At 45.6% G+C, this 26,423-nt stretch overlaps 1 protein-coding gene across 10 annotated transcripts in view; it reads right to left on the bottom strand.

Annotated features, from left to right (window-relative positions):
• DST (dystonin) overlaps positions 1-26,423 on the bottom strand; it is a 306,444-nt gene that overhangs the window by 211,379 nt on the left and 68,642 nt on the right. For all 10 annotated transcript variants that reach the window (XM_079970248.1, XM_079970257.1, XM_079970258.1 and 7 more), the window contains one exon: positions 19,397-19,458. In XM_079970248.1, the coding sequence (XP_079826374.1) occupies positions 19,397-19,458 (62 nt within the window). The remainder of the gene's footprint in view (positions 1-19,396; positions 19,459-26,423) is intronic.

The following is a 26,423-nucleotide window of genomic DNA, read 5'->3' as shown; positions in this document are numbered from 1 at the left end:
GCCCTGAGAGTGATAAATTAGTAAGGCTGTTCAGCAGAGTGCATAAATGCTTAGTGAGCTCAACCCCAGTTAGCAGAAGTATCTCCCCATCACCACCCATAATTTGGCATTTTATTCCATAAAGACTTTACGAGTAAGAAAATGAAAAGCTATGGGAGAAAACAACACACACACACACACACAGAGAGAGAGAGAGAGAGAAAGACAGAGAGAGAGAGAGAGAGAGACAGACAGACAGACAGACAGACAGACAGACAGACAGACAGACATATAAAATCAGTGCTTTTTTCTGGGGGGACGCAGAGGTGCGCATACCCCTAAACATTTTTTGAATCTAAGTTTGCCCTCATTGAGGGGCAGTATTTCAATATGAGTAGGAAAATGAGAGTACCTCTAAACATTTTTTAAGAAACAAAAGAACTGCATATAATGCCAAAAATGGCCATGTTGGCCAGGGCTGGTGGAAACTGAAGTCTAAAACATCTGGAGGACACTAGTTGAGGGAAGGCTGGTCTAATTCAGTGGGAACCACATCCTTGAAACATGGCCCTGTGAATCATCCAACACACATGGTCCATTTAACGCAACATGCATCAGTAACTAATGTACCGCAGAAGTGAAACCCATATATGAATCTGGTTGAATAATGATTATTATTATTATTATATAAACAGTAGCTCTGAATAGTCTGATTTGTGGTATCTAAAATAAATAGCTCTATACTTCATAGGTGGTGTGGAAACGTATATTTATAAAATTGCCTAAATTGCTACTCACTGCATTCCCATTAAGAGGGGACATCTGCCAGCAAATGCCTTAATTATTAAAATGTGTGCACATTAATAGATATATGTATGTTGAAAGTAGGGAGGACCCTCCAAAGTAGCTGCTCAAATCTGCCAAGATGTGGTTTTGTACTGCATATTTGGAATGGAAGGCGAGATTCTCAAGTGTGCGTTTCCAAAAATAGAGAGAGCGAACCATCTCCCAAGACAGCTTGGAAGCACACCACCTCTGCACAAAGGTGTGTTCTTTTAATGATTATGTGAGTTTGTAAACAATGTTACAAACCGAGTTAGCATTTTAACGGGGAATAATAGTATCAGAAGTACATTATGATTGTGTTGATAATAAATCAGAACAAGCTCCCTAATTACCCCTGACGATAATTTCTACAGCTCCCTCAACCACAGGGCTCTTACAGTAAATGCAAATTAGTATTATTTAATTTCTTGTCCTTCTGTTTACGTTTATTGTGGGTTCCAGAAGAAGCTGTGTTTCAAAGGAACTGCCCCCCCCCCAATACCTGTGTTAAATTAAAAGGGAATGAAGGAGCATCACAGAGCTGGCATGCTGTCTACGCTTGCTGCGTAGGTTAACTGACAGGCAGTTTTGGCTGGGGTCATCTATATTTTGGAGCCAAGGGGTCGTCTGTTTACTGATACCATCCATCAATCTCTCTTTCTCTCATTTTCATCTGATCCTAAGGAGGCAGTGGAAACCCTGAAACATTATCTGGAGACTGTGAAAAGGAAAACACACTGAAATTTAATCCAGACAAAGCATAAATTCTATTGGTTGGGGAAACTGCAGATTGGGCTCAGAGTTACAGATTATATTGAATTAAAATGTTGTGAATAACATTTAAAACCAATTTATTATAGGCCAGCAAGCTAAAATATGTTTTCTATTTGCATTTTTTACTTAAAAAAAATGAGGAGTGGGATATCTTAAATTAACTGTGACAACCCCTTGGCAATTTGAATCTCATTGAATAATGATTACTCCTGATAATAACCTAATGAATATGCAGTATCTATCCACACAAACCAAACAGCTACCTATTTTGATAATTTCCTACAAAGCAATCTTATTTTCCAGATAACTATACTGTGCATACTGAAGCATTATCAAGTATAGTTTGGAATTGTTTGTCTAATTGCCCTAATAGTTTACAGTTTGGAGTTGGAGCTGTTTATTTGTTCAGGTAACTATGTGATGGGGGGTAGCAGTCTTAGCAGTATTCTCCAAGTGTGTATTTTGGCTTCTAAACTGTCAGAATTCAAAGAGGGTTGTGAAAAGAAGATTTTTTAGATACTACACACTAAGCAATAATTGAAGACCAAAGTAACAAAGATGTTTATCAATAGGAGCTGTTTTTTTAAATAATCAATACCCAAAGACAAGCGCCAGTCTAGTTCAGGCTCTCAGCGGACAGCTAAAAGGGGGAGGGGGCATATCAAGTGTGGAAATCAAAGAAACAGTATACATTAGAGACCAGGGGTCAGCAAACTTTTTCAGCAGGCGGCCGGTCCACTGTCCCTCAGACCTTGTGGGGGGCCGGACTATATTTTGAAAAATAATAATGAACGAATTCCTATGCCCCACAATTAACCCAGAGATGCATTTTAAATAAAAGCACACATTCTACTCATGTAAAAGCAGGCTGATTCCCAGACCATCCGTGGGCCGGATTTAGAAGGCAACTGGGCCGGATCCAGCCCCCGGGCCTTAGTTTGTGTACCCATGTTATAGACCTATGTGGAGGAGGGTCCAGTTTGTAAAACTGCTCCCTCTACACAATCCCACATCAGGTTATAAGCCTGTTTGCAGCCCCACACACTGCTGTGGATGATCCAGGCCACTAAAAACAGAGAGACCACCAGGAAAGACCAATCACAGTAAAGTCAGGCTCCAGGAAGTTGACCCTAGCAGCTGCCCAGGTTCTGTGACCTCCCCGAGGCCCATTCATGTTGGATGTCAAAACCACAAAATGAAAAGCCCACTCAGCATGCACTCACTTTCAAACTGAGATGTCAAGGACAAATCTATCAAATCTAAAAGTGGGCAGGCTACACAATAGAAAAGGTCAAAACAAAATAAAAAAAATCCTTCCAGTAGCACCTTAAAGACCAACTAAGTTAGTTCTAGGTATGAGCTTTCGTGTGCATGCACACTTCTTCAGATACGATATCTGGTATCTGAAGAAGTGTGCATGCACACGAAAGCTCATACCTAGAACTAACTTAGTTGGTCTTTAAGGTGCTACTGGAAGGAATTTTTTTATTTTGTTTTGACTATGGCAGACCAACACGGCTACCTATCTGTAAATAGAAAAGGTGTGTGTGATAGAAATTGAGCTAAAAGGCTGGAAAAAAAGAGCCAAAATATACCAAGTACACTTTGCCCACAAAGCAAATGAGTAAAGTCAAAGCATATTTGCATATTTGGAATGTGGTTCTTCCCCTTGCAATTAATGATGCCCCACCCCACCCCACCCCCTCTGTGGCTTTCCTCTCTGGCAATTTTCTGGGCAAAAAAGATTGGCAATCCTTTGCTTTCTCTCATACTTCAGACAAATTCCTCTCTTGGTTTTCTCTTCAAGTTTTCCAAAATGTGAACAGAAGTTTTCTTGCCACCCAAATATAGATGAATAATTTGGTTTTAAAAGCCACTAAATCGATAATGCGTATTCATATGCTAATGCCTATTGGACACATATGTGCAAAAATACTTTATTGCTGCTTCTTAACGTTTCGTTTCAGACTCAGCATGCATACCGATTTGAACTGGAAGGCAAAGCAAGCTTGGCAACTAAGCTGCCAGTGAAATCCCTGGGATCTCCAGGGCAGGCTGCGGGAATTTGTTAGATCCTCCACGATTTACTGTGAGAATCTGGGAACTAAGCTATGTGCTGCCTCAGGCAGGCAGACTTGGGTAACATTCATAGCACAGCTGGGTGTGGGAGGCTTGGCAGCTTAGCTGGAACAAGAATGCCAGCCAGCCTTGGGGCAGGGGGAGAAGAGAGAGACTGTCATTTAATTCCATAACTGGAGGAAAGGCAAAAAGAGTGTTTGCCAAGATTAAAGCAGCAGCATTTAACCAGCTAAAATGGTACATAAAACAATAATGGCAATTCACAGAATTGGGTGAGTTCACTAAGCAAGAAATATAGTTTCTGAGCATTTTGGGAGGTGTTTCTTCTCCCTTCCCCACCCATCTTTTCTACTGAGTAAATTAGATGTTGTCAGAGCTGCCTCCAGGTCCCAGCTCACAGAGGACCAACGCTAGGCTGTAGTTATGTACAAAAGTCTTTATTGAGATTCAGTCTCCATTTTAAAGCCGCAGCGTGCAGCTCTACGTCCCGACCTTAGACCGGCGAAGTCCTGTCTGAGTCTCCTCCCCCTCCACACCAGTTTAAGACTCTCGCTTTGGTCCACCTCTTCCTAAATTCCTTTCTCCTCTGGGCCCTCCTGCCCGCTAGGGTCTCATCCTTCCTGGACTCCTCTGACGCTGACCCTGACGATTCTTGCCCCTCCTTCCGGCGGGCTTTAGGACCTGGTTCCCTATCCGGGCTACCTTCTGTGCCGCTCGCCTGTACCTTTGAACTTGGCGCGCGCGCCCAGCCTGCAACTTTCCTCTTAACCGTTAACTCGCTCTCTGATGGAGGCGTGGTCCACCCTGACTCATCTTCTCTCGCTGGTGGTGCATGTGTGGGCTCTGACACCTGGAACTCCTCCCCCCCACTACGCTCTGGTGGGGAAGCTGGTCCTGATTTGCAACTGCTGCTCTGGGAGTCCCCGCTGGCCCCTTGCTTCTGGGGTGTCCCCCTTGGGTCGCCCCTTGTCCTGCCCATCGGCGCCCCCTTCTGTGAATCTTCCGATTCGCTGGAGAGGCTCATGGAATCTATCGAGCTGCTGTCATATTCTCCTACGCTGCCCTCGGATTGCTCCCCCTCGCTTTCCACCTCCTCTCCTCCCTGCGCTCCCGCTGAGTCCCTGACATCCATCCCCCCCTCGAAGCCCCCCCTTCCCCCCTCCCCCTCTTCTGGCGTGGGTTCCGGGTGCTCCAATGCTATGGGGGTGCCTGCCGGATACCGGTCTTCCCCCCTGGCATGCTGCCAGTCCGTGACGGGTACATCGACGTCGCTCTCCTCCGCTTCCATCTCGTTGCCGGCGTGCTCGAAACCAGGATCCTCCCCCAACCCGTCCATGCCCCCTTGTTCCCCCATTTCCTCTGGGTAGTCTGCGTGCCAGGGCCCTCTGAGCAGTCTCCTGCGCCACTCCTCCTCGGGTTGAGTGTCCCACCAATAAGAGCGCTCCGCACCCAAGTCTGAGACCGACCCCTCCGGCGAGGTAGTCTCTGGAACCGTCTCCTCAGCCGAGGAGAACCCCTGAAACGTACTGGCTGAGAGTGTGGGGGTGAAAAGATATTCATCAAAATAATCCTCCGGCATGGGCCTGTGTGGGAAGAGTGCGTGGAACTCGTCTTTGAGGTAGTGCTCCTCCACCGCATAGTACGGCACCCAGCTGTTGGCGCTGGCCGGGGCACCTTCCCTTGCGATGAGATATTCGACGCCCTCTTCCCCCCATCTTGAGTCCAAAATCTCCGTCACCTCGTTGAGTGGCCCCGCCCTCGGCGACCCCCCTGTCATGGGTGCATCTCTAAGCGGACTGGGAGCTGTCCCTGGCTCCTGAAACCTGTGAGGTGCCTTGTAGGGCGTTAGCACCGATCTATGAAAGACCGGGTGCATTCTGGAACCCTCCGGTAGTGTCAAACGGAAAGCCACTGGGTTGATCTGTGCCTCGACTAGGTAAGGGCCCAACTGCTTGTGTCCTAGCTTCTTCTTAGCTAAGGATCTGGCCGGCACTGCCTGGGCCGCTAACCAGACCCAGTCCCCTACCCGTATGTCCTCCCCCACTCTTCTGTGTTTGTCTGCTTGCATCTTGTATACGTGTTTTGCTAGGTCTAACTGTCTACGGAGCTGTTCATGGACCTCCTGTAACTCCTCTGCCAATGCCTCTGCTCCCTGTGGCTCCCCCTCCCCCTCTTTCTCTAAGCCCGGGAAGGTCCTGGGATGTCGCCCGTGGTTGGCAAAAAACGGTGTCACCCCCGTGGACACGTGTTGTGTGTTGTTGTAGGCAAACTCGGCCAGGGGCAGATAGTCCACCCAGGTCGAGGGCTGCTGGTTGGCGTAACATCTCAGGTACTGCTGCATGACGGCGTTGACCCTCTCCGCTTGTCCGTTGGTCTGCGGGTGTCTTGCCGACGCTAGGTTGACCTTGACGTTCAGGATTCCCATCAGCTTCCGCCAGAAACTCGAGATGAACTGGCGCCCCCTGTCGGACAGGATAGACCGTGGCAGGCCGTGCACCTTGAACACGTGGTCTATGAACAGCTTGGCTGTCTGTTCCGCTGTGGCCACCTTCGCGCAAGGAATGAAGTGCGCCATCTTGGTGAACATGTCGACTACCACGAGTACTGCTGTTTTGCCCCTCGAGCTGGGCAGGTCAGTGACAAAGTCCAAGGCTACCCTCTCCCACGGTTCGGACGGGGTCTGTAGCGGTTCTAACAGTCCCGCCGGCGGTCTGTGTACTGGCTTGGCCCTTTGGCAGGTGTCGCACCTCGTGACGTAATCCGCGACTTCTCCCCGCATCTTGGGCCACCAAAAGTCTCTGGCTACTAATTCCACTGTCTTTTCCTTGCCGAAATGTCCGGCGCTGGGTGCGTCGTGTAGCTGTTGCAGTACTGTCGCGCGGAGTTCATCTCCCGGTACGTAGATGGCCCCCTTGCGGAGGAGCAGTCCGTCGCGTATCTGGAACTCGTCGTCCTTTGCCGTGCCGCTGCGCACCTCCTCCATCTTGGAGCGCGCGAAGGAATCTGTTAGCAGCTCGCGCCGTATCGCTTCCAGGTCTACTGTGGCAGAAGCGCATGCCCACGCCTTGGGTGCGAAAATGTGTTTGGCCGCTACCGGTGCTGCTTCCTCCAGATACTGCGGCTTCCTGGATAGCGCATCAGCCATGACGTTGTTGTCTCCGGGGATATATTCTATCCTGAAGTCGAAATCCGCAAAGAACTCCGCCCAGCGGATGTGTCTCTGGTTCAGGAACCGCGCCGTGCGCCAGTACTCCAGGTTCTTATGGTCCGTGCGAACTTGCACCGTGTGTTTGGCTCCGATGAGGAAGTGCCGCCACGCCTTGAATGCTGCATGAATGGCCAGCAACTCTCTGTCCCAGATGGTGTAGTTCTGCTCCGACTTGCTGAGTTTCCTGGAGTAGAAAGCACACGGCCTCCAATCCCCTTGCGGGTCTCGCTGCAACAGGACTGCCCCCACGGCTCTGTCGGAGGCATCCGTCTCCACCCTCATGGGCTTGCTGGGGTTCACATGCAGCAGTTGTTCCTCGGAAGCAAAAAGACGCTTGAGCTTCTGAAAGGACTGCTCCGCCTGCTCCGTCCAGATGAACTTCTTCTTCTTGGAGCTGAGGGTGTCCGTGATGGCCGCCGTCTGCATAGCGAAACCCTTGATGAACTTGCGATAAAAGTTAGCAAAGCCGACAAACCTCTGGACCTCCTTCCGATTGCGCGGGCTCTTCCAGTCCAGTACTGATCGTACCTTGGCACTGTCCATGGCGATTCCCTTGTCGGACAGCTTGTAGCCCAGGAAATCCACCTCCGTCATGTCGAACTGGCATTTCTCCAGCTTGGCGTAAAGCCTGTGCTCCCGTAGTCTTTGCAGGACTTCCTTGACATCTCCCTCGTGAGCCTCCTGCGATTCCGAGAAGATCAGAATGTCGTCCAGGAAGCAGACACACTTCTTGTAGAGGAGCCCCGCTAACACGTGATGCATGAATGCTTGGAAGCAGTGGGAGCCATTTTGTAAACCGAAAGGCATAACCCTATACTCATAGGTGCCCAAGGGCGTGAACATGGCCGTCTTCCACTCGTCGCCCTCCCGCATGCGTATAAGATTGTACGCCCCTCGTAGATCCAGCTTGGTGAAGATGCGTCCCTTCCTCACCGTCGCGAGCAAGTCGTCGATCTTGGGCATCGGGAAAGCCGTGGGCTTGGTTTTCGAATTTAAAATTCTGAAATCAACTACAAGCCTCTTCTGGGGCGTGTCCTTCTTCTTCACAAAGAACACAGGACTGCCCCCCACTGCTTTGGATTCTCGGATGAATCCCCGCTTCAAATTGTGATCTATGAACTCCCTGAGCTCTTGCAGTTCGTCTTCAGACATGGAGTACAGTTTTCCGGTCGGCAGCGTTGCCCCCGGCAGGAGGTCAATCTTGCAGTCGTAGGGTCTGTGGGGAGGCAGCTTGTCCGCTTCCTTCTCGCAGAAGACCTCCAAAAACGCCTTGTACTTGTCGGGTACCGCTTGCAGCATGCCCAGTTGTAGCTGTGGGTCATCCTCTTGCCCCTCGTCCTCCTGGTTAGTCATGATGCAATGTTCTGCGCAGTAGGAGGAGCAGAAGGTCAATTTACGCTGGTACCATGCCAATGCCGGGCTGTGCCTGTCCAACCAGCTCATGCCCAACACTATGGGCGTGTCTGACAGTTGGGTGACGTTGAAGCTGATGACTTCGCGGTGATTTCCAATGCGCATCACCATTGGCGGCGTTTGCTGTACCACCTGTCCCCCCAGCAATTCTCTTCCATCGACTGTCACTACTTTCAGGGGCATCGTGGCAGGCAGGAGCGCTATGCTATGTTGCTTGATGAAATCCACCCCCATAAAGTCTGCATTGCTACCAGAGTCAATGGTAATAGGCACTTCCATGGTGAGCCCATTGGGAAGCTGGAGTGTTGCGGTGAGCTGCACCACTGGTTTGGGCGGGAGGGGGTCTGTGGGCTGTAAGATTCCTGGGGACTGCTTTACTGATTCGTCTGGCTGGGCCCCAGCGGCTCTGCTTCCAGCCAGACTTCGTCGTTTCCCTGCTGCGGTTCCCTCTGCTGAACTGCTTCTGTTACTTTTGCTGAGGCTGCATTGTGCTTGTGGAGCCTCTGGGGGCACTCTTTTGCCATATGCTGAGCACTTTCGCAGATGTAACACTTCCTGTTCCCTCTAGGAGGCTTCACCTTGGCTGCTCCTGGTGTGAGGGCTCTGGTCGCTGACTGAGCCTTGGCACCACCTATCTCCATCGGCTCCTCTCCCCCTCCCAGTGGAGGCGTGGATTGAGCGCGCGCTGAGTCTCTGGGAAAGAAAGGAGGTGCCCTTGCTGGCGTGCGTCCCCAACGCCCTTCATCTTTGCTCCAGGGACGTTCTTCCAGCCGCACCCCAATCGTCAGCGCCTTCTGGACCACTTCTTGAGTGCTCCGTGGCCTCTCCCCCCTTGCGATTTCGTCTTTCACAGCCCCGTTGAGCCCCTCCCAGAACAGGTCCCTGACGGACGCTGAGTCCTTTTCCCATCCCAGCGCGTTGACCAATGCAAAAAAGCGGGAATGATATTGCCTTACAGTGGCTCTGCCTTGTTTCAGACCGTGAATCTCTCTTCTAGCGACATCCACATCTATCTCTGATAAAAAACAAGCGTCCATCGCCTTAATGAAGGCTTTTGCGTTTTGGAGGGCTGGATCATTATCTCTCCACAGATTGCGCAACCACGCTTTAGCTTCTCCATGGAGATGCGTTAGTATGAAGCCTACTTTCTCCTGCTCATCTCTAAAGTCCTTCTCCAGCAACTTTAGCGCAAAAACTACGTCTGCTCTGAAGTTAGGATATTGCTGCAGACTCCCATCGAAATGCGACACCAGGCTCCCCCCTCTCTTCCCGAGCCCGATCCCTTCGGATTTGGCTGCCGGTGGCCCCTGTTTAGTCAACATTTCCAACCTGTTTTGCAGATCCTTGCAGACAGCCTCTGATTCCTCTTCTCTCCTCCTTGCCGCTCGTATTTCTGCGTTAAGTTGTACCACTGCTTCTTGCAAAGCTGCCAGTCGTTCTTCTGTAGTCATCTTGTGCTGCTTTTGTGAGCTCGCGAAGCACCAATCTTCGCCCCTCGCTGCGTCCTCTCACGTTGCGAGGTTCTTTGAAATCAGAGACAGGACTTACTGTCAGAGCTGCCTCCAGGTCCCAGCTCACAGAGGACCAACGCTAGGCTGTAGTTATGTACAAAAGTCTTTATTGAGATTCAGTCTCCATTTTAAAGCCGCAGCGTGCAGCTCTACGTCCCGACCTTAGACCGGCGAAGTCCTGTCTGAGTCTCCTCCCCCTCCACACCAGTTTAAGACTCTCGCTTTGGTCCACCTCTTCCTAAATTCCTTTCTCCTCTGGGCCCTCCTGCCCGCTAGGGTCTCATCCTTCCTGGACTCCTCTGACGCTGACCCTGACGATTCTTGCCCCTCCTTCCGGCGGGCTTTAGGACCTGGTTCCCTATCCGGGCTACCTTCTGTGCCGCTCGCCTGTACCTTTGAACTTGGCGCGCGCGCCCAGCCTGCAACTTTCCTCTTAACCGTTAACTCGCTCTCTGATGGAGGCGTGGTCCACCCTGACTCATCTTCTCTCGCTGGTGGTGCATGTGTGGGCTCTGACACCTGGAACTCCTCCCCCCCACTACGCTCTGGTGGGGAAGCTGGTCCTGATTTGCAACTGCTGCTCTGGGAGTCCCCGCTGGCCCCTTGCTTCTGGGGTGTCCCCCTTGGGTCGCCCCTTGTCCTGCCCATCGGCGCCCCCTTCTGTGAATCTTCCGATTCGCTGGAGAGGCTCATGGAATCTATCGAGCTGCTGTCATATTCTCCTACGCTGCCCTCGGATTGCTCCCCCTCGCTTTCCACCTCCTCTCCTCCCTGCGCTCCCGCTGAGTCCCTGACAGATGTAGATTGATCAATTACATTTATATACCATCTTTTCTACAAGGAGCTCATGGTGGAATACATGCTTCTTTGTGCCGCTCTCCGTTGTTTCATCTCAACAACTCTATGATGTAGGCCAGGCTGATAGAGGGTGCCTGGCAGTAGTAGTAGTAACAACAACAACAACAACAACCACCACCACCACCCAAGGTAACCCAGTGAACTTCATGGCTAAGTGGGGATTTGAACTCTGGTGTCCTAGGACCTAACCAAACACTTTAACCACTACACCATACTACAGTGGTACCTCAGGTTACAGATGCTTCAGGTTACAGACGCTTCAGGTTACAGACTCTGCTAACCCAGAAATAGTACCTTGGGTTAAGAACTTTGCTTCAGCATGAGAACAGAAATTGTGTGGCGGCAGCAGGAGGCCCCATTAACTAAAGTGGTACCTCAGGTTAAGAACAGTTTCAGGTTAAGAATGGACCTCCAGAACGAATTAAGTTCTTAACCCGAGGTACCACTGTATTTGTTTCAAATACTTCACACCTAGTTTACCCTACACAACATTTTATAAAAAATAATCTGGATTTAGTGTGATATACCAATTGAAAAACAAAGCAACACCCCCACCCGCAATGCCATCATTCCTATATTGTTCACCTCTAAATAATCTTGCTCCCAATGTCTACTTTGCACACTGTAAATATAGACTCTGTCTGCCCATGAGCTTATATGGCTCCTGGCATGCTTCTGTCTGTTCACTGACCTCACTATTCTTCTGCCTTGGCCAGTTTCAATGACACTTGAGCTGACCACAGCATAACTGAGATTTCTAAAAAAAGAAGAAACATCTGAATGCAGTTGATGCAGGTGCTGTATACATTTCCTTCATCCTCAGGCATTTGTGTGAAGACCAAAACTGGTCCAAGAGACCTGGGCCGAGTACTGGAGAGGTCTGTTGGTGGCTCCTTGAAGAGATAATGATTGCCTAGCCTGCCCCGTCTCCTATTTCCAGGACAGCAATGGCTTGAATTGCTGCCTTATAAGCCGTATTCATTGGAGATCCCTGGTATACCTCAGGAGTTCTCAGGAATTCCTCAATAGTCAAGCTGGTAATGCACAAACCAAGAACACACCCCAGAACCCTTTGCAATGTCAAGGAATTCCATGGTCAACATGCAGAGCGCCCCAAAAGGCAAAGCTATTTAGAAAAGTCTCCCTAAAATAGAAAGTGCTTATATGATCGGTTTACATATATGAATGCATGTAAGCATACACATACATAAATCTTATGCACCAGTTATCAGCAGGATTCTGATTACAGTGGTACCTCTGGTTAAGTACTTAATTCGTTCCGGAGGTCTGTTCTTAACCTGAAACTGTTCTTAACCTGAAGCACTATTTCTGGGTTAGCAGAATCTGTAACTTGAAGCGTATGTAACTTGAGGTACCACTGTATTATTTCTATAGTGCCAACCAGGACAATATCCTTTTTCAGCTGACTATAAGTGGCTCTGCCTGTACAGAAGCAGTGCTGAAGGAGTATGAAAATCTTTTACATCTATTTTGTCACTAGATAAAATTCTGTTGAGGAGTGAAAGGTGTCCCTATAGCATAGAAGCTGTATCGCTCCAGATGTTGCTGGACTCCAACTCCATCATCCCTGACCACTGGACCACTGCTTCCAACATCTGGAAAGCCATAGAGTTCCCTCTTATAGGAATGAGGACTGTCCCTCTCTTCTGTTTCACAGATTTTATAATGTGGGGTGTCAACATTTTCCGGACTTTGATTGTCAGTAAGCACTGGAAATGAAAAAGAGAGCCTGAGTGCATTATTAATATATACCCATAGGAGGAGAGGGATCGCACATGATAGGGAAAACATAGCAACTCCTCCCCTGTTTTCTTCTTTCTATAACATATCCTTCTGGTTGCCAGATAAATACTAACTTGTAGCTCCAGCTGGTGTGTGCCTATACACATGAAAGGCTTCCCAAAGCACCTTTTAGCTTCCATTTTAATTGAGTGATACCACATCTGGGGTCCCTGCTGTGTTCTGTTGCTATCTAAGACCCGAGGCAAGCACAAGCCACAGCAGGAGGGCACATGGCCGTGTCCTCCCTGTCTTGGCAGTGTTGCCTTTGAAACTCTCAATATATGTTGCCTCTTGGAAGGATGCTGCTGCATTTTAAAACACTGCATATTTTTATTCAGATTTGTCTTCTTGTTTGCAAGGTAAATCTTTCTGAATCCTCCTACTCCAAAGAAAATTTGCATCTGAGTTAAGCTGCTGAGCGACTCCTATGGCAACATACCCAAACTGTGCAAGGTTCCCCAAGTATTACATTGTTAGTCCATGTAATAGCAGCTACATGATACAAGAACCTTTGTGCAGATGGCGCTATTCTCTCACTCTTGTTCAGTCTTCTTGTCAAAAGCAGTTAGGTGCTAAAACAGGCATCAATTCCGTTTCTCAACAAAAGAGGCAGAAAAGAGGCAGAAAAGTTGGGAAGCTAAACACAATGAGGCTGTTCTTTTTTCACAGTATCTTTTAACATCTATTCACTTTCTTTTTCTTTTTCTTGTCAACTTCTTCCAGAGTACAAAAAAATGGCAACCAGCACTGTGCAGAGAGGAATGTCTATATGAGGATAGAGGAGCTACACACAGACCTCCCACCCCACAAAGGGCTGTTTGTCCTGTGTTGCAGATGGGAATCTCCCCATGAAGGTGTCATGGGGAGCTCCAACTCAGGACAAAAGGGAGAAACGTGCTAAGAGGAGGGTACGTTTGGCAAACCTTCATCTTGATCAATTCCCACCCGGAAAGCTATGCCCCCACGGTGGAAGGTCGTGTGGATCCAGAATTGGCCACCACGGTCACTTACAAACTCACTGTTAAGACCATGTTCATGAAAGACAATCTTACTTGGCTACAAGTGATGGAAGAAGAAGAAGAAGAAGAAGAAGAAGAAGAAGAAGAAGAAGAAGAAGCTGCCCAGTGGCAAGATTAAATTCTGCCCACCATATGTAGGACTATAGCCCCAGGTTTAAGTTAATGGTATCTATTGCTACCTCAAAGATGTTTGACAAATGTTCTCTAAATAATTCCTGCAAATTCAGTTGCTTTGAAATTACATTGTAGTAGAAAGTTCTCGATTGCAAGGATCTTTCAACAACAATATATTTTAAACCACCTTTCAACCAAAGTTCCCGAATAAAACTTCTCTGGCATTTGCATATCACCCAGATCATACTTAGTGCTGACAGTTCAATGCTCTTCCTTCTTACTGACCTCTAAAACCTGTCACTGTGCTGTCTGAAATTATAATTCCATTTCACTTGTTTACTTGGGTTTGTCACTTCCAGTAACACTCCCTCCCCCCCCCCCCGCAACTACAACAAACACTCTTCTGTCATGCCATATAAAGTATCCATTTAGGAATTATGTGGTGTTTATCACCATACATCTGAGTTTGCAGCACAGACCTTTTCGTGTTTTGTACTACATCCCCCAGGTGACACATTAAGTGCAAAATCATCTGCATTATTTCCAGGCATTCTGACAGCACTGTTTATTTCTTTTGTACATATTCTGGCACAATACTCCAAAGTCTCATGCATTCCTATTCCTTTCTGTAGATGAGATGGAATAGTTCCATTGGTGCCTAATTATTAAATAACCATGGGCTTACATTCACTCCCATCTCCAAGGATATTTTATTAAATATTTTATTTAACAAAATCATAATCATGCTATATGAAACCTCATTTCAACCAATAATAGTAATTTCTAGCCAGCACAGATGTGTGCCTTAACTGCCTGTATATTTCATAAATGCCCCCCCATTCCCTTAGTCATGCATAATTAGCGTACTGAATAGCTGAAGACATCAGCAACTGTAGGGAATGTGATACGATCATCGGGTTCAAAGGCAGGCTTGTGGAACTGATTTTACTGCTCTAAAACAGTCTTATTCCAAAGTGCTAGAAATGAGTAGATAAATAAATAAATCCAGAATGCACATTAGAAAGGCTTTCATGTTTTATTCTGGCTTCAGGCACACACAATAATTAAGATTGGAACAGGTTTTTAAAAAACAACAACCAAAAACCAAAAACCTCGCCACAGAAAAGAGCACACTGATTAAAGGAATCCTAGAAGCATAAAATAGCTAAGTCAAAAAGAGCCCCCAAGTGTCATTTCCACTCTCTGTACCAAGCCTCCTAGAAGTAATACAGCTTACAATCAAATTAATGGAGATTGAAGCCTCAGAGTATAGGGGAGAATTTTGGTGTAGGGAAAAGCTGCTGGTGTGCCTGCTCCCCGCCCCCCCCCCGGCTTTTATTTTATTTATTTTTTTCAAAACACAGGAAGGTGCACTTTGCTTCAGGAAGATAAAACTTTTTTTATGATGTGGGGGATTATTTTGAGGGAAAGGCCCAGCTTTTCCCTTACCCACTTTTTAAAGGACTACAGAAGTGCTGAAGAGGTACACTTCTGCTCCCTCCTGAAATAACATTTGCAACAACCAAAACAGAGAGAGCCTTTTAAAATGCCAATAACTGTGTGAGACTGTGGGTTGGGTTTGATGTTTCTCTGGTCGGTGTTAGTACACCCCAGATGGCCATGGAATCACACTGGGTCATGACTAACTTTAAGTCCCTTGATTTCAGTAGGTCTACACTGGATATGAGGGACGCGGTTGGTGCTGTGGGTTAAGCCACAGAGCCTAGGGCTTGCTGATCAGAAGGTCGGCGGTTCGAATCCCCCCGATGGGGTGAGCTCCCGTTGCTCGGTCCCAGCTCTTGCCAACCTAGCAGTTCAAAAGCACGAAGTGCAAGTAGATAAATAGGTACCGCTCCGGCGGGAATGTAAATGGCGTTTCTGTGCGCTGCTCTGGTTCACCAGAAGCGGCTTAGACATGCTGGCCACATGACCCGGAAGCTGTACGCCGCTCCCTCGGCCAGTAAAGCGAGATGAACGCCGCAACCCGAGAGTCGGCCATGACTGAACCTAATGATCAGGGGTCCCTTTACCTTTTTACACTGGATATGACTGAGTTGGATAAAATCCACAGCCAAGAGAGAATCAGATATAAATACTGGCTTTGAAACCCAATCTGAGTACTGGGAAAACAGCAATGGAGGACAGGTTTTCCCTTGGAAGACTCAGGAAGCAGAACCATAAAGAGACAGCTATCATAACTGGATGTGGATTTCTTTACCTCATTAGACCCTGGGTGAGATCCTGCGACAGAATGAAGTGGAAGGAAGGGGGAATGCCAGGTTGAGAAATAACCCTCATATATTTGTGCAGCACGTCCATGAGTGCTGCATGTCAGTTTTAACCTCATGAGGAGTGGTAAAAATATTTCTTATAATATGACAGAATGAAACTGGTAAGTAATCTACTGCATGGTGAGAGAGCTTACTTCATGGTGGTTTGGGCATCTGTATTGATTCATCTCTGGATGACAAGGCTCAAAATAGCCCCAAATAATAGCCTTAAACTCTGTACTGAAATATGGGATCAATGACCCAATTCAGAGGTAAGACTGTGTGATGCAGCAATGGTTAGGAGATTGGGAGGGCTTCATGGGCTCATGAGCGCCTCCCTCTTCCTTCCGCAGTTAGCATTAACTTTGGCATCACTTTACATTTCTGTCAGTTTATAACCATAGACTGCTTTGAGGTCTAAGCTACATATTGCATGGGCAATCCATAACATTATCTTTGCTTAAAAGTGGACAGAGAAGGCTTCAAATTTGATGTTAAAAAGCTCAACAGTATTATTGGGTTGGTTTTTTTTTTTTTAAAAAAAAGAACTCATTATCTCTTTATGGACGCTGTACTTTCACGATTGCTGCTACATATTACTGTTAGAGCAAGTATTGTTAAAGATCAAAACTACTATACAAATAAAAAAAATTGTGGCTTGTTTACTTGGACACCTTTTTTGTCCTCATATGCAAAAAGTCACAACTGTAACCACAAATTATAAATGAGGGGAAATAATGGGGGGGGGCACTCACTGTATGTGGCATAATAAATACTGGCCAATCTCTACAATTTTCTGCATGTGGGCTAGTATAAGATCCAATCACTCCCCTCGGGATAAATGGCACAGTTCACAATTGAAGCGGGGAACAAGCCAATATTTTTTCAAACCCTAATCTGCATACAGCAATATTGTACAGATAACAAGAAACAGCTTGCTGAATAATGTATCAATTAATTTTAAAGCCTTTAGCTGGTTTTAGCTGGTAAAATAACCCTGCATGTTAATACCTTGCAAGGACAAATAATAAAATATTAATCAAAGTTTATGCTAATCAAGTGTTAATTGCAAACAATCCATACCAAAGAGAATGAATTAATATATTAACAATATTAGCCTGCTAAGTTATTAATCCGGAGGAATAATTAATTTACTTTAACATCATTAATTTGAATGCTACCATATATAGTTTTCTGCCTTACTCATTGACCCACAGTTTTGGGACATGGAATACCATTTCACCTCTAGAAACCATAAAACGGGGATGGAATTGTTCCAGAGTTCACTGCTCTCTAGTGCAAGCACACTTAGGCTGCAATCTTACCTCCCCAGCGAAATCAACAGGACTTAATTCTCAGTGGAAATGGTTGGGGCCATACTATTATGTTGCAATCATCTACATACTTACCGTATATACTCGAGCATAAGCCGACCCAAATATAAGCTGAGGCATCTAATTTTACAAAAAAAAAAACAAAAAAAAAACTGGGAAAACTTATTGACTCGAGTATAAGCCAGTTCACTACACCACAAACCTCCTGGTGGGCCGGAGTGCATGTGTGTGTGCGCACATGCGCACACAGCAAAGGGGGCTTCTCTCTCCCCACCCAGCCCCTCCCGTCCCCCTGTCTGCCTAGGGTGCTGCGGAGAGGCAGAGGCTGGTGGCGGCAGGGACGGAGCAAGAACAAGCAGCCCAAAATGGCTGCTTTTGGGCTGCTCCTTCCTCCTCCTCCGCGACAGCAGCCTCTTATACCCTCACTTGAGTATAAGCCGAGGGGGGCTTTTTCAGCATAAAAAATGTGCTGAAAAAGTCAGCTTATACACAAGTATATATGGTACCTAGGAGTAAGTCCCAATGAACCAAGTATGACTTACTTCTGAGTAGGCATATATAACATTGCACTGTTAAGGTTGTGTTTTTCTGTTTCCTAAAAATATGTTAGCGTGCTACAATGCATCAATACAGAAAAGTATATTTAGCTTTATCTAATTCTTACTCTGTGCTTGCTGTTGCTCCACCCCCACCCTCATCACTGTCTTGTTCTCCTATTATGTAGTGAAGACCCTGCATATACTGCTTACACTGTTTGCACTAGGGTCCTCGGAGAACCCTACTAAATGTGCCTCAGGAATTCAGGCAGATACATCTAATATTAACCCACACTCTGCTCCAACAGCTGGGGGTTCCAGGGCAGAGTACCCCAGCCAAGTAAGCAGGGGAAGAGTGGCCAAATAATATATATGTGAATAATGTGCACTGTCTGAACCGTATTGCTCTAACACCCTTACTTCCCCGTGGTGTGGAGCAGTACCCTCCAGAAACAAGGGAGGCACTTATCCACACACAAAAGTAAGCTTTGTGTTTGCAAAGGCCAGGCAAACCACTGCAGTCATTGCAACAGCTGCCTAAAAACCTATGAGCACGTTTTGCTTGCAGGATTCACAATTCAGATTTAAGGAACATAATAAGCTGTCACCACACAATGGTGTCTACTGCACTGCTCAATGCAGTCTAAGGCTAAGACATCAGCACTGGAGGAGCATTCAGGTGGCGATATCTCTTCTTCTCCCTCACTTACTCTTCCCTTTGACTACCTCACACTGTCACGGCCCCGAAAAAGGAATTTTTAGATGCAGAGTCTTCGTATAAACAGTAGCCCCAATAAGGAGGCATGGTAGCCCCAGAGAGTGCTTCAAATGAAACAGTTCTCTTCTTCTCTGATGTTAAAACAAATCACCTACAACATATCTCATACAGTGGTACCTCGTGTTGCGTACTGCTCCCCTTACAAATGCTTCGGGTTACACGCTCTGCTAACCTGGAAGTAGATGCCCCTTGTTGCACTTTGCCCCGGGATGCGAGCGGAAGTTGCGCTCCGGCAGCACGGCAGCCATCAATTAGCAAAAGCGTGCTTCATGTTATGAGCGGTTTCTGGTTACAAACAGACCTCCGGAACTGATCAAGTTCATTACCAGAGGTTTACAAACTTAATCCATTCTGGAAGTCGGTTCTTAAACCAAAGCGTTTTTAAACCAAGGCATGCTTTCCCATAGCAGAGGAGGACTCAATTTCCAAACGGAACACACTCAACAGGAAGCGGAACATGTTCTTATTCCAAGGCAAAGTTCACAAACCAAAACACCTACTTCTGGGTTTGCAGCGGTCTTAATCCAAGTTGTTCATAAATTGGGCTGTTCTTAAACCAAGGTACCACTGTATTCACACACTTAGGTTTGGAAACCTAAAAATACTTATGAAGAGGTAAATCCTACTAACAAAATCAGTGGGATTTGCTTCCAAGTAAACATGCTTAGGATTGGACCGCTATGGATTAAGACCATTCATCCATTAGCACCAAGAAATAGTTGCAGACACAAAGCATGACTTTTCTATCATTTAAAGAAAAACAAACAAACAAACAAACAAACAAAGGAAATGTCTATAGGATATTCAGTGGAAAACCATGCCAAGTTTACACTCACAGGATTGCTACGCAGCTACACAGATATTATGATCCCATTAAGCATGCTTGTGAACTGACCTTCATAAGGTGCTGGTTTATCCATTTTGTGAATGTTTTCTTTTGTACTTTGTCCCGCTCATCTGAGGAGGGAAAAAAAGAGATTGCATTAATTCTAAAAATAGTACTTACTAAGGTCTGGGAGTGTTATGTTAAAAAATTTCACACTGCTTGAAAAGATAAGGTGACGATTCAATTAATCATCGCACGCTGGTTTGAAACATCTGTTACAACAAACTACAAGAGAACCACTTACAAAGTCGAACAGGAGAGAGGTGAAATTAAGAACCAAAAATGCTGAAAACTAATTTAAACAGATTTTTTTAAAAAAAGAAAAAAATTGATTAAATAGGGAGGGGCACTGTTTTCTACAGAGAAGGATGCCAACAAATACACATTCCAGATTGTTTATATCAGGGCTTGTCAACATGCTGCATTCCAGATGTTGTTGGACTCCAAAGCCCATCAAGCCTAAGTTGGCACAGTCAATGGTTAGAGATGATGCAGCCTGTAGTTTAACAACATCTGAAGAGCACCACAGTGGTTATCCCTGATTTGTATATTATTAAAAAAATGTCTATCCTTTTCTATCTCTTCGGATACTCAAGGCGGCAAACAGCATAAACAATAAAATACAAATACAAAAATAATAAAAAGACCCAAACTTCTCACCTCCCCCAAAAAAACATTGTTGAGATACTTTTGCAACACTGCCAGCTTGCAACCATCAACAAAATGGTCTTAGCCATATGCTGAAAGGACTTGGTAAGCTACCTTGCTGCCCTACAGATGAGGTGCGGCGACTGAATGGAACACGCATGTTGGGAGAAGTATGGGAGACTGCGGCATGTTGTTCTGATGGATAAACTGATGGCTTGGGTGAAGGTGAGCAGAAGCCAAAAAAGGAAAAAGACTATTAGTGAAGGTTCGTATCGCTTTTTTGCATATATTAGCAGGACTGATTGGTTGTGTCTACTGTCATATGCCCATGGAACATTATGGTGAGGACTTATAAACTGAAAAAAGAGGACATTAGAAAAGAGTCAATATTTTATATCGCCATTTGTTGTGCAGTTCTAGTGGGGGGGGGTGGATTTGTCTGGTATGCATGTCCATGTTTCAAAAATGAAAAAAATACATATATTTTTTGAAAGTCCAATCTCACATACCCATCTAACAAACCAACAGAGGGTGAACAGACACAAAGCAGGACCTCTGCTAAGGAACAAAATGTGCACGTTCACAAAGGGAACAGGGTGGGTCACCTTCACTTAAGCTATCCTCTCCTGAGGCTACTTGTGGCTTAGGAGATCAGAATTGCACTCTGACTACAACTTTGCTTCTCAGCCCAATTAAACGTAAATGAAATATTGCAATGATAGCCTCCATCCACCCAGCTCCTGTCAAAAGCTTAGGGCATTCTACCACAAACACAAGTGCACAAAACTCTCTAAGCTGCCAATTTTCACCAGTCCACATTTCACACCTGGTCCCAAACTCACTTTATTCTTCCATACTGCTCTTTCCCACTTGCTGTCTGTTAAGCAGTGTCCACTTTCTTTAGGTGCTTACAGGACACCAGAAGGTTACTTTGGTGGACAGTTTCAGCACTCATGTCCATATGCAGCTCTTGCTGCCCCCTGCCTCTAAAACGCTGGCTTTCAGTTGGTGGGTTGGGACTCACTACCAGGTCACAAACTGATCTCAGCAGAATTACTGAAATACAACTATATGGCTAAGAAAAGGAAGTGGGTCCCTAAATGAATGTTTGGGCTAAAGGTGTGTCCTGGGATTGGAAGTGGAAGAATACAGCTCTAAAGTGAATGGGATCAGTTGCCAGAACAGACAGCCATAAACACCTCCACATATCCCTAAAATATGGAGCAGTTCTGTGAATTTTAATTCTATGCAACTTTGGAAACCAATCAACATCTCCAGTAGGGCTGTCAGGCTGTAACCCAAAGATTCCCCCTCTTCTTTTAAACCTGCTGATCAATTGGGAGAGGAGGCGGCCGTAACCTCCTGCCCTTCTAAATCCTATTATCTCCCTCCTCCAGCTTGCTGTTACAAGCAGGATTTCAGAGCAGGAGTGGACTCTGGGAGGACAAAGGGAGAGGGACAAGTGGGAGTTGTCTCATCTGCTGATTCCCCCTTTCCTGGATTTGCTAACAGAGTAAGGCTTAAGTGATGCTAACCTTTAAGGTATGCAACGTCTCTCTGGACATAACGAAGACAAAGAAGCAAAGGAGTAGGTTTTTCCATTTTAATTAAGATGATCGCAACACATGTATCAATTTTTCCTCTTGTCCTCTATTTCACAAGGTAAGCAAGCACTGCTGTGTTGGGAAAGGCAATGCGCAGGATGACAGAATAACTCAAGAACGAAGGGGAAGCAAAAGTATTTTTTAGAACAGAGCTGAAATGCCTGTGAAAACCAGGTAATGAATTTTTATTTTTGAAACTCCTCCAGGAGAAAAAGGTGGGATTTTTTAACAGAATATCTGTAAACATTCTCAGTAGTAATACTATTATTATCTGGTAGAAGCAGCTATTCCCCTCCCCCACTTGGCCCTGGAATTATGCAATGTATGGGGCATTGTGGGGGATACATATTGGCGGCTAGGCCACCAACAAAGGAAGCCTGCTATATTGCCACCGTTGTTGCTTGCTACTGCAGCAAAAACCAAAAGCAAGTGGAAAGAGCCTTTTTGGGAGAATTTCATCAACTTCACACTGGAAAAAAGTCTGTTAAAAAAATCTTCCCATTACACTACCCTCAAACAAAGAAAAGATAAAAGAAGGGCCATTTTCACTCAGTCCTCAAATGTTTTTGATATTAGAAGTCATATTAACATTTGCTTTAAAAATAAATTTTGATTCTTCCAGCTTATGCCATTTATTCCAATTTCAGTTTTAATATATGCCTCCGTTTTGAACTTGCTAGTTGCTGATGAGTGATAGGAGGCACCAGCTGGGGAACCCCCAAGGGAAGAAGGACCAGAGCCAGGGAATTGGTGGTGGGACAACAATGAGTGGTCAGAGGGAGAAGAGGAAGTAGACTGGGAGGAGGAGGCATCAGAAGCTGAAGAGGTAACAGGGCTTAGTGAGCAGGAAGCCTCTGTGGCAGAGAGTGGTCCAGAATCAGAGGCAGAAGCGGAGGCTGGAGAGGCCTTGGCAGAGATGGATGAAGAAGCCAGGGTGTTTCCCCTTCCTGCTGTGACTAGCTCCCCTCCCATTTGGTCTTCCAGAACCAGAAGGGGTATGAAGAGAGTGGAGCAAAGACAGGCAAGACAACAGAGTCTCAGATTGCTTGGGAACCAACCAAGGGAGGAGGAGACTTAGGGAGCTGTGGGAAGGCGGGGACCTTCAGTCTTCACAACTGCCTCATAGGGTCAAGTTCTACTGGGAAGAGTTGCTGCAGTGGCGTAGCGTGGGTTGTCAGCACCCGGGGCAAGGCAAGTAATTTGCGCCCCCTAACCCGTGGATTTGCACCCCCTAACCCGTGGATTTGCGCCCCCTAACCCTAACCCCCAGATGTTGCGCCCGGTGCGGCCGGCCCCCCTTGCACCCCCCACGCTACGCCACTGAGTTGCTGTGCTCTCTAGGCCTGGCCTCCTGAGCTGTCTTGTCTCTTTGAACAAAGAGTTAATTTCACTGAATTCTTGTTGAGTTATTGATGACCGACTCCTAGCACCCACTCCTGTAAGCCTCTTACTGCAATTGTGTTATACTTAGAACAGCACTGCCATGACAACAGTAAAAAGCTAATAGTGATAGTCACAGAATAGATCCACAGAAATAAATGGACTTGAAGTTTTACAGGTTTTTTTGTTTAATTTATATACCACCCTTCATCCAAGGATCACCAGGCATCTTACAATATAACAACACAGAAATACAAAACACAATAACAAACAAAACAAAACAAAACACTGCAGCATTTTTTATTTATTAAATAATGTTGGATACCAGCCAAAGACATTATTTTGGGTCTTTGGAGCACGCTAGGACACTTTGGGCTGTAAATCCTAGGCACACACTTATTTAGAGTAAGCTTCACTGAACACAGTGGGACTTACTTCCGTGTATGCATGTAAAGGATTGCTCTGTTAACCAAATGTCTACTTACCACCATAATTCCAACTAAAGCCCTACCAGAAAATATTGCCAGAATGCAAAAAGACTGGATCTCACAATATATAATATCCTTACTTTGGGAGAATACTGGAACTTGGAAGGTAACCATGCATTAATGCTTCGCAAATTTACTATGATTACAAGCAGTAAAAGGGAGTAAAGTCAGATGTAGACACATAAAAACCAAGTTGTAAACATATAACTTTGACAGTGTCCAGCACATTCACAAACAACAGGACTAAAGTTCAGAGCCTTTTACAGCAAGTCTTTCAAACCAGAAGCTTTGGAAAACAAAGTTAAAAAAAAAAAAAACCACCTCGGATAACTGAACTAATCCACAAGAAAGCAAAATATGTTTGCAATTCCAAAGACTAGTTTTGCGCATTTTCTTTCCAAAGCAAAACTGGTAAAACAAGCATAAAACATGGCACAGTTTGTACTAACCCATACAGCACATTAGTTCCACCAATTTTGTATTCCATTCCTGCTTACATCTAGGTGGCTGTCCCATCATTCCAGGGGAGTGAGGTGCTGTTAATTTTCTTAAACTCTTCAACTTCAGGCTATAAACTAGTTTTTCCTTTTGCGCGCGTGTGTGTGTGTGTGTGTGTGTGTTTGTGTGTGTGTGTGTGTGTGTGTAGAAAATGAAATACCTTTGTTGACAGAATGGCTCCTTCTGATAGAAAGGGGAAAAGTAGGAACTCCCCTTTTTAAGTAAACATTAGCAATCACATGCCTGCTACAGCCAGCCAGATAATGGTCTTTTACATTGTATTTCAAAACACAACTGTTGCAAGAGGTACAATTTTTAGTTTTATCTTTATATAGACTGGGTGCTTTTTCTGGTATATCCTTTTTACAGTCATACTGAAAGATTTGCCCTACCTAATTAGAAGGGTGGGGGAATGTGCAGACTTCCAGCTAGGATTGTCATATTTCCCCTGTTTCCAACCTAATGTGTAATATAGGCCCAACATATTAATACTAATTTTTACCCTCAGCAGACATATGCCCATTATATCTTTCAATGGACATTCACTGCCCCTCCTTTAAGTAATTTCACTCAAGCTAAAACTACACATGCAACCGACTGAGGTGGTACGAAAGACTGTGGCACTTTGGAGTACAGGGAGAGCATATTACTTTTGATTTCTCTCTCATCCCCAAAAGAAGAGTGAAAAGTTCTCAGCAGAAAACTAGCTAATCGTGGAGAAAAGTTCCAGCCCACCCCCTTAACTGTTGTATTGGCTTTCTTTTTAGCAGAGTGCTAAAAGTAAGTATTAAAAACGTGAGATTCTGATGCTCTCCATGCTACCATCTCATTTGCTTCATGGGAAGACCAAGCCTCAGTTCTGGTAGTTCTAAAATGTAGGGTTGGGTGATTTTTCCTAATCATTCTAACACCTTCCCTATTATAAGTCATAGGGTGCACAGTAGCCTTTTCTCCTGCTCAACATATTTATCAGACTTCCACAACCTGGTGCCCTTCAGACTGCTTGGAATACAAGTCCCATCAGCCCCAACCAGCATGACAAATAAGACAATGATGATGGAAAGCGTAGTCTGGTCGAATAAGAAAGAAAAAAGCAACTAGGTCACAGATTACTCTGATTTGCGAAATGTCTAAAATGACAGCTGATGTAACATTAAAAGTGTGCACTGGATTAAGAACATTCACTGGGAAGTAGAAAGACTAACTAAAGTAACAAAAACCACAAATATCTACCCTTTCTATTTAAACATATGGGCTCCTCTCAAATTACAGCCTAACCTCAACTCAAGCACCAGAGTCAACTGCTACCAACATAAACAGGGCTTATTTGGCAAATGCCAGGAGCCGGCATATGCTCTTCCAAGAAAGGTATTTCAGGCATGTATTTTCTCCACTACTAAGTGGGCACCAGCCCTCTCTACAGCTGTGTTTTAAAAAGTTTCTTCCGGCATTATTCTGAACAGTCGCATAGAGAAGGGCGGTCATGCTATATTCACTGTTCTAATCTTTGAGACTGTCTACAGGGTTTCAAGAGGTGAAGTCTACAGTTAGGCTGTTTAAAGCTGTTTGAGACGAAAGGACTGATTGCCTAAAGCTTAACATATACAACCATATTTTACAGGAGAACCAAGCATTTCCCCTTCCCCTGCCATTTCCCCATGGAGAAGCTTTGTTTTGAAAGCACCTCAATAATGAGTTTCCTCTTTTCTGCCAACAAAAGCTGCACATCAAGCAAAATTAATAAATTCCATATTGAAGCTGTATCCCTGCTCACACAACAGACTTCTGTGTATGCAACAGATGTCTCCCTGCTTTCAGACTGCAAGGAGTTAACCAGCATATATAAAGAACAGGTCCCAATACACTCTTGGTATGAACAAGAATGAGTAAGAGATGAGTAAGCTTAAATATCAGTGTCCGGGATACCTGAGCATAGTGATTCTTACTGGAACTCTTTACTGGCGCTCAATTAAGTGAATGGTTGCAATGTGCTCTTAGGAAAGAAATTAGAGCATAGTGCTTCAGAGAGTTGTTGTGCTTGAGGAAAAACCTGCCCTTCACCCCAGACCCTCACTGACCAAACTACAGGTGGGGAGGCATGTTTGACTTGCCAGGTTACAACCCAGAGAGAGAGAGAGATCACCACTGTTCCTTTAAATTTGCTAGTGCAACTGGAGATAAGGAGGCACAGCTTCACATTCCTGTTCAGTATACCCTGTCATTGACAGCTTCCAATGTTTCACGTCTTCTACCGGCTGTAAGAACATAGAGGCATATGGTTCACAGCAGGTAGGGCAAACAGGAAGGATCGCCATAGTCACAGGGCACTTCCAAATGCTGAACTACCTAAAGATGCCAAAGTTTGAATCTGCAACCTTATGCATGAGCTACAATGCTTCCACCCAAGGCTAGGTGATA

The sequence above is a fragment of the Podarcis cretensis genome (genome assembly GCF_951804945.1).
Source record: "Podarcis cretensis genome assembly, chromosome: 3".
Taxonomy (NCBI): Eukaryota; Metazoa; Chordata; class Lepidosauria; order Squamata; family Lacertidae; genus Podarcis; species Podarcis cretensis.
This window is presented reverse-complemented; position numbering and strand designations above follow the sequence as displayed.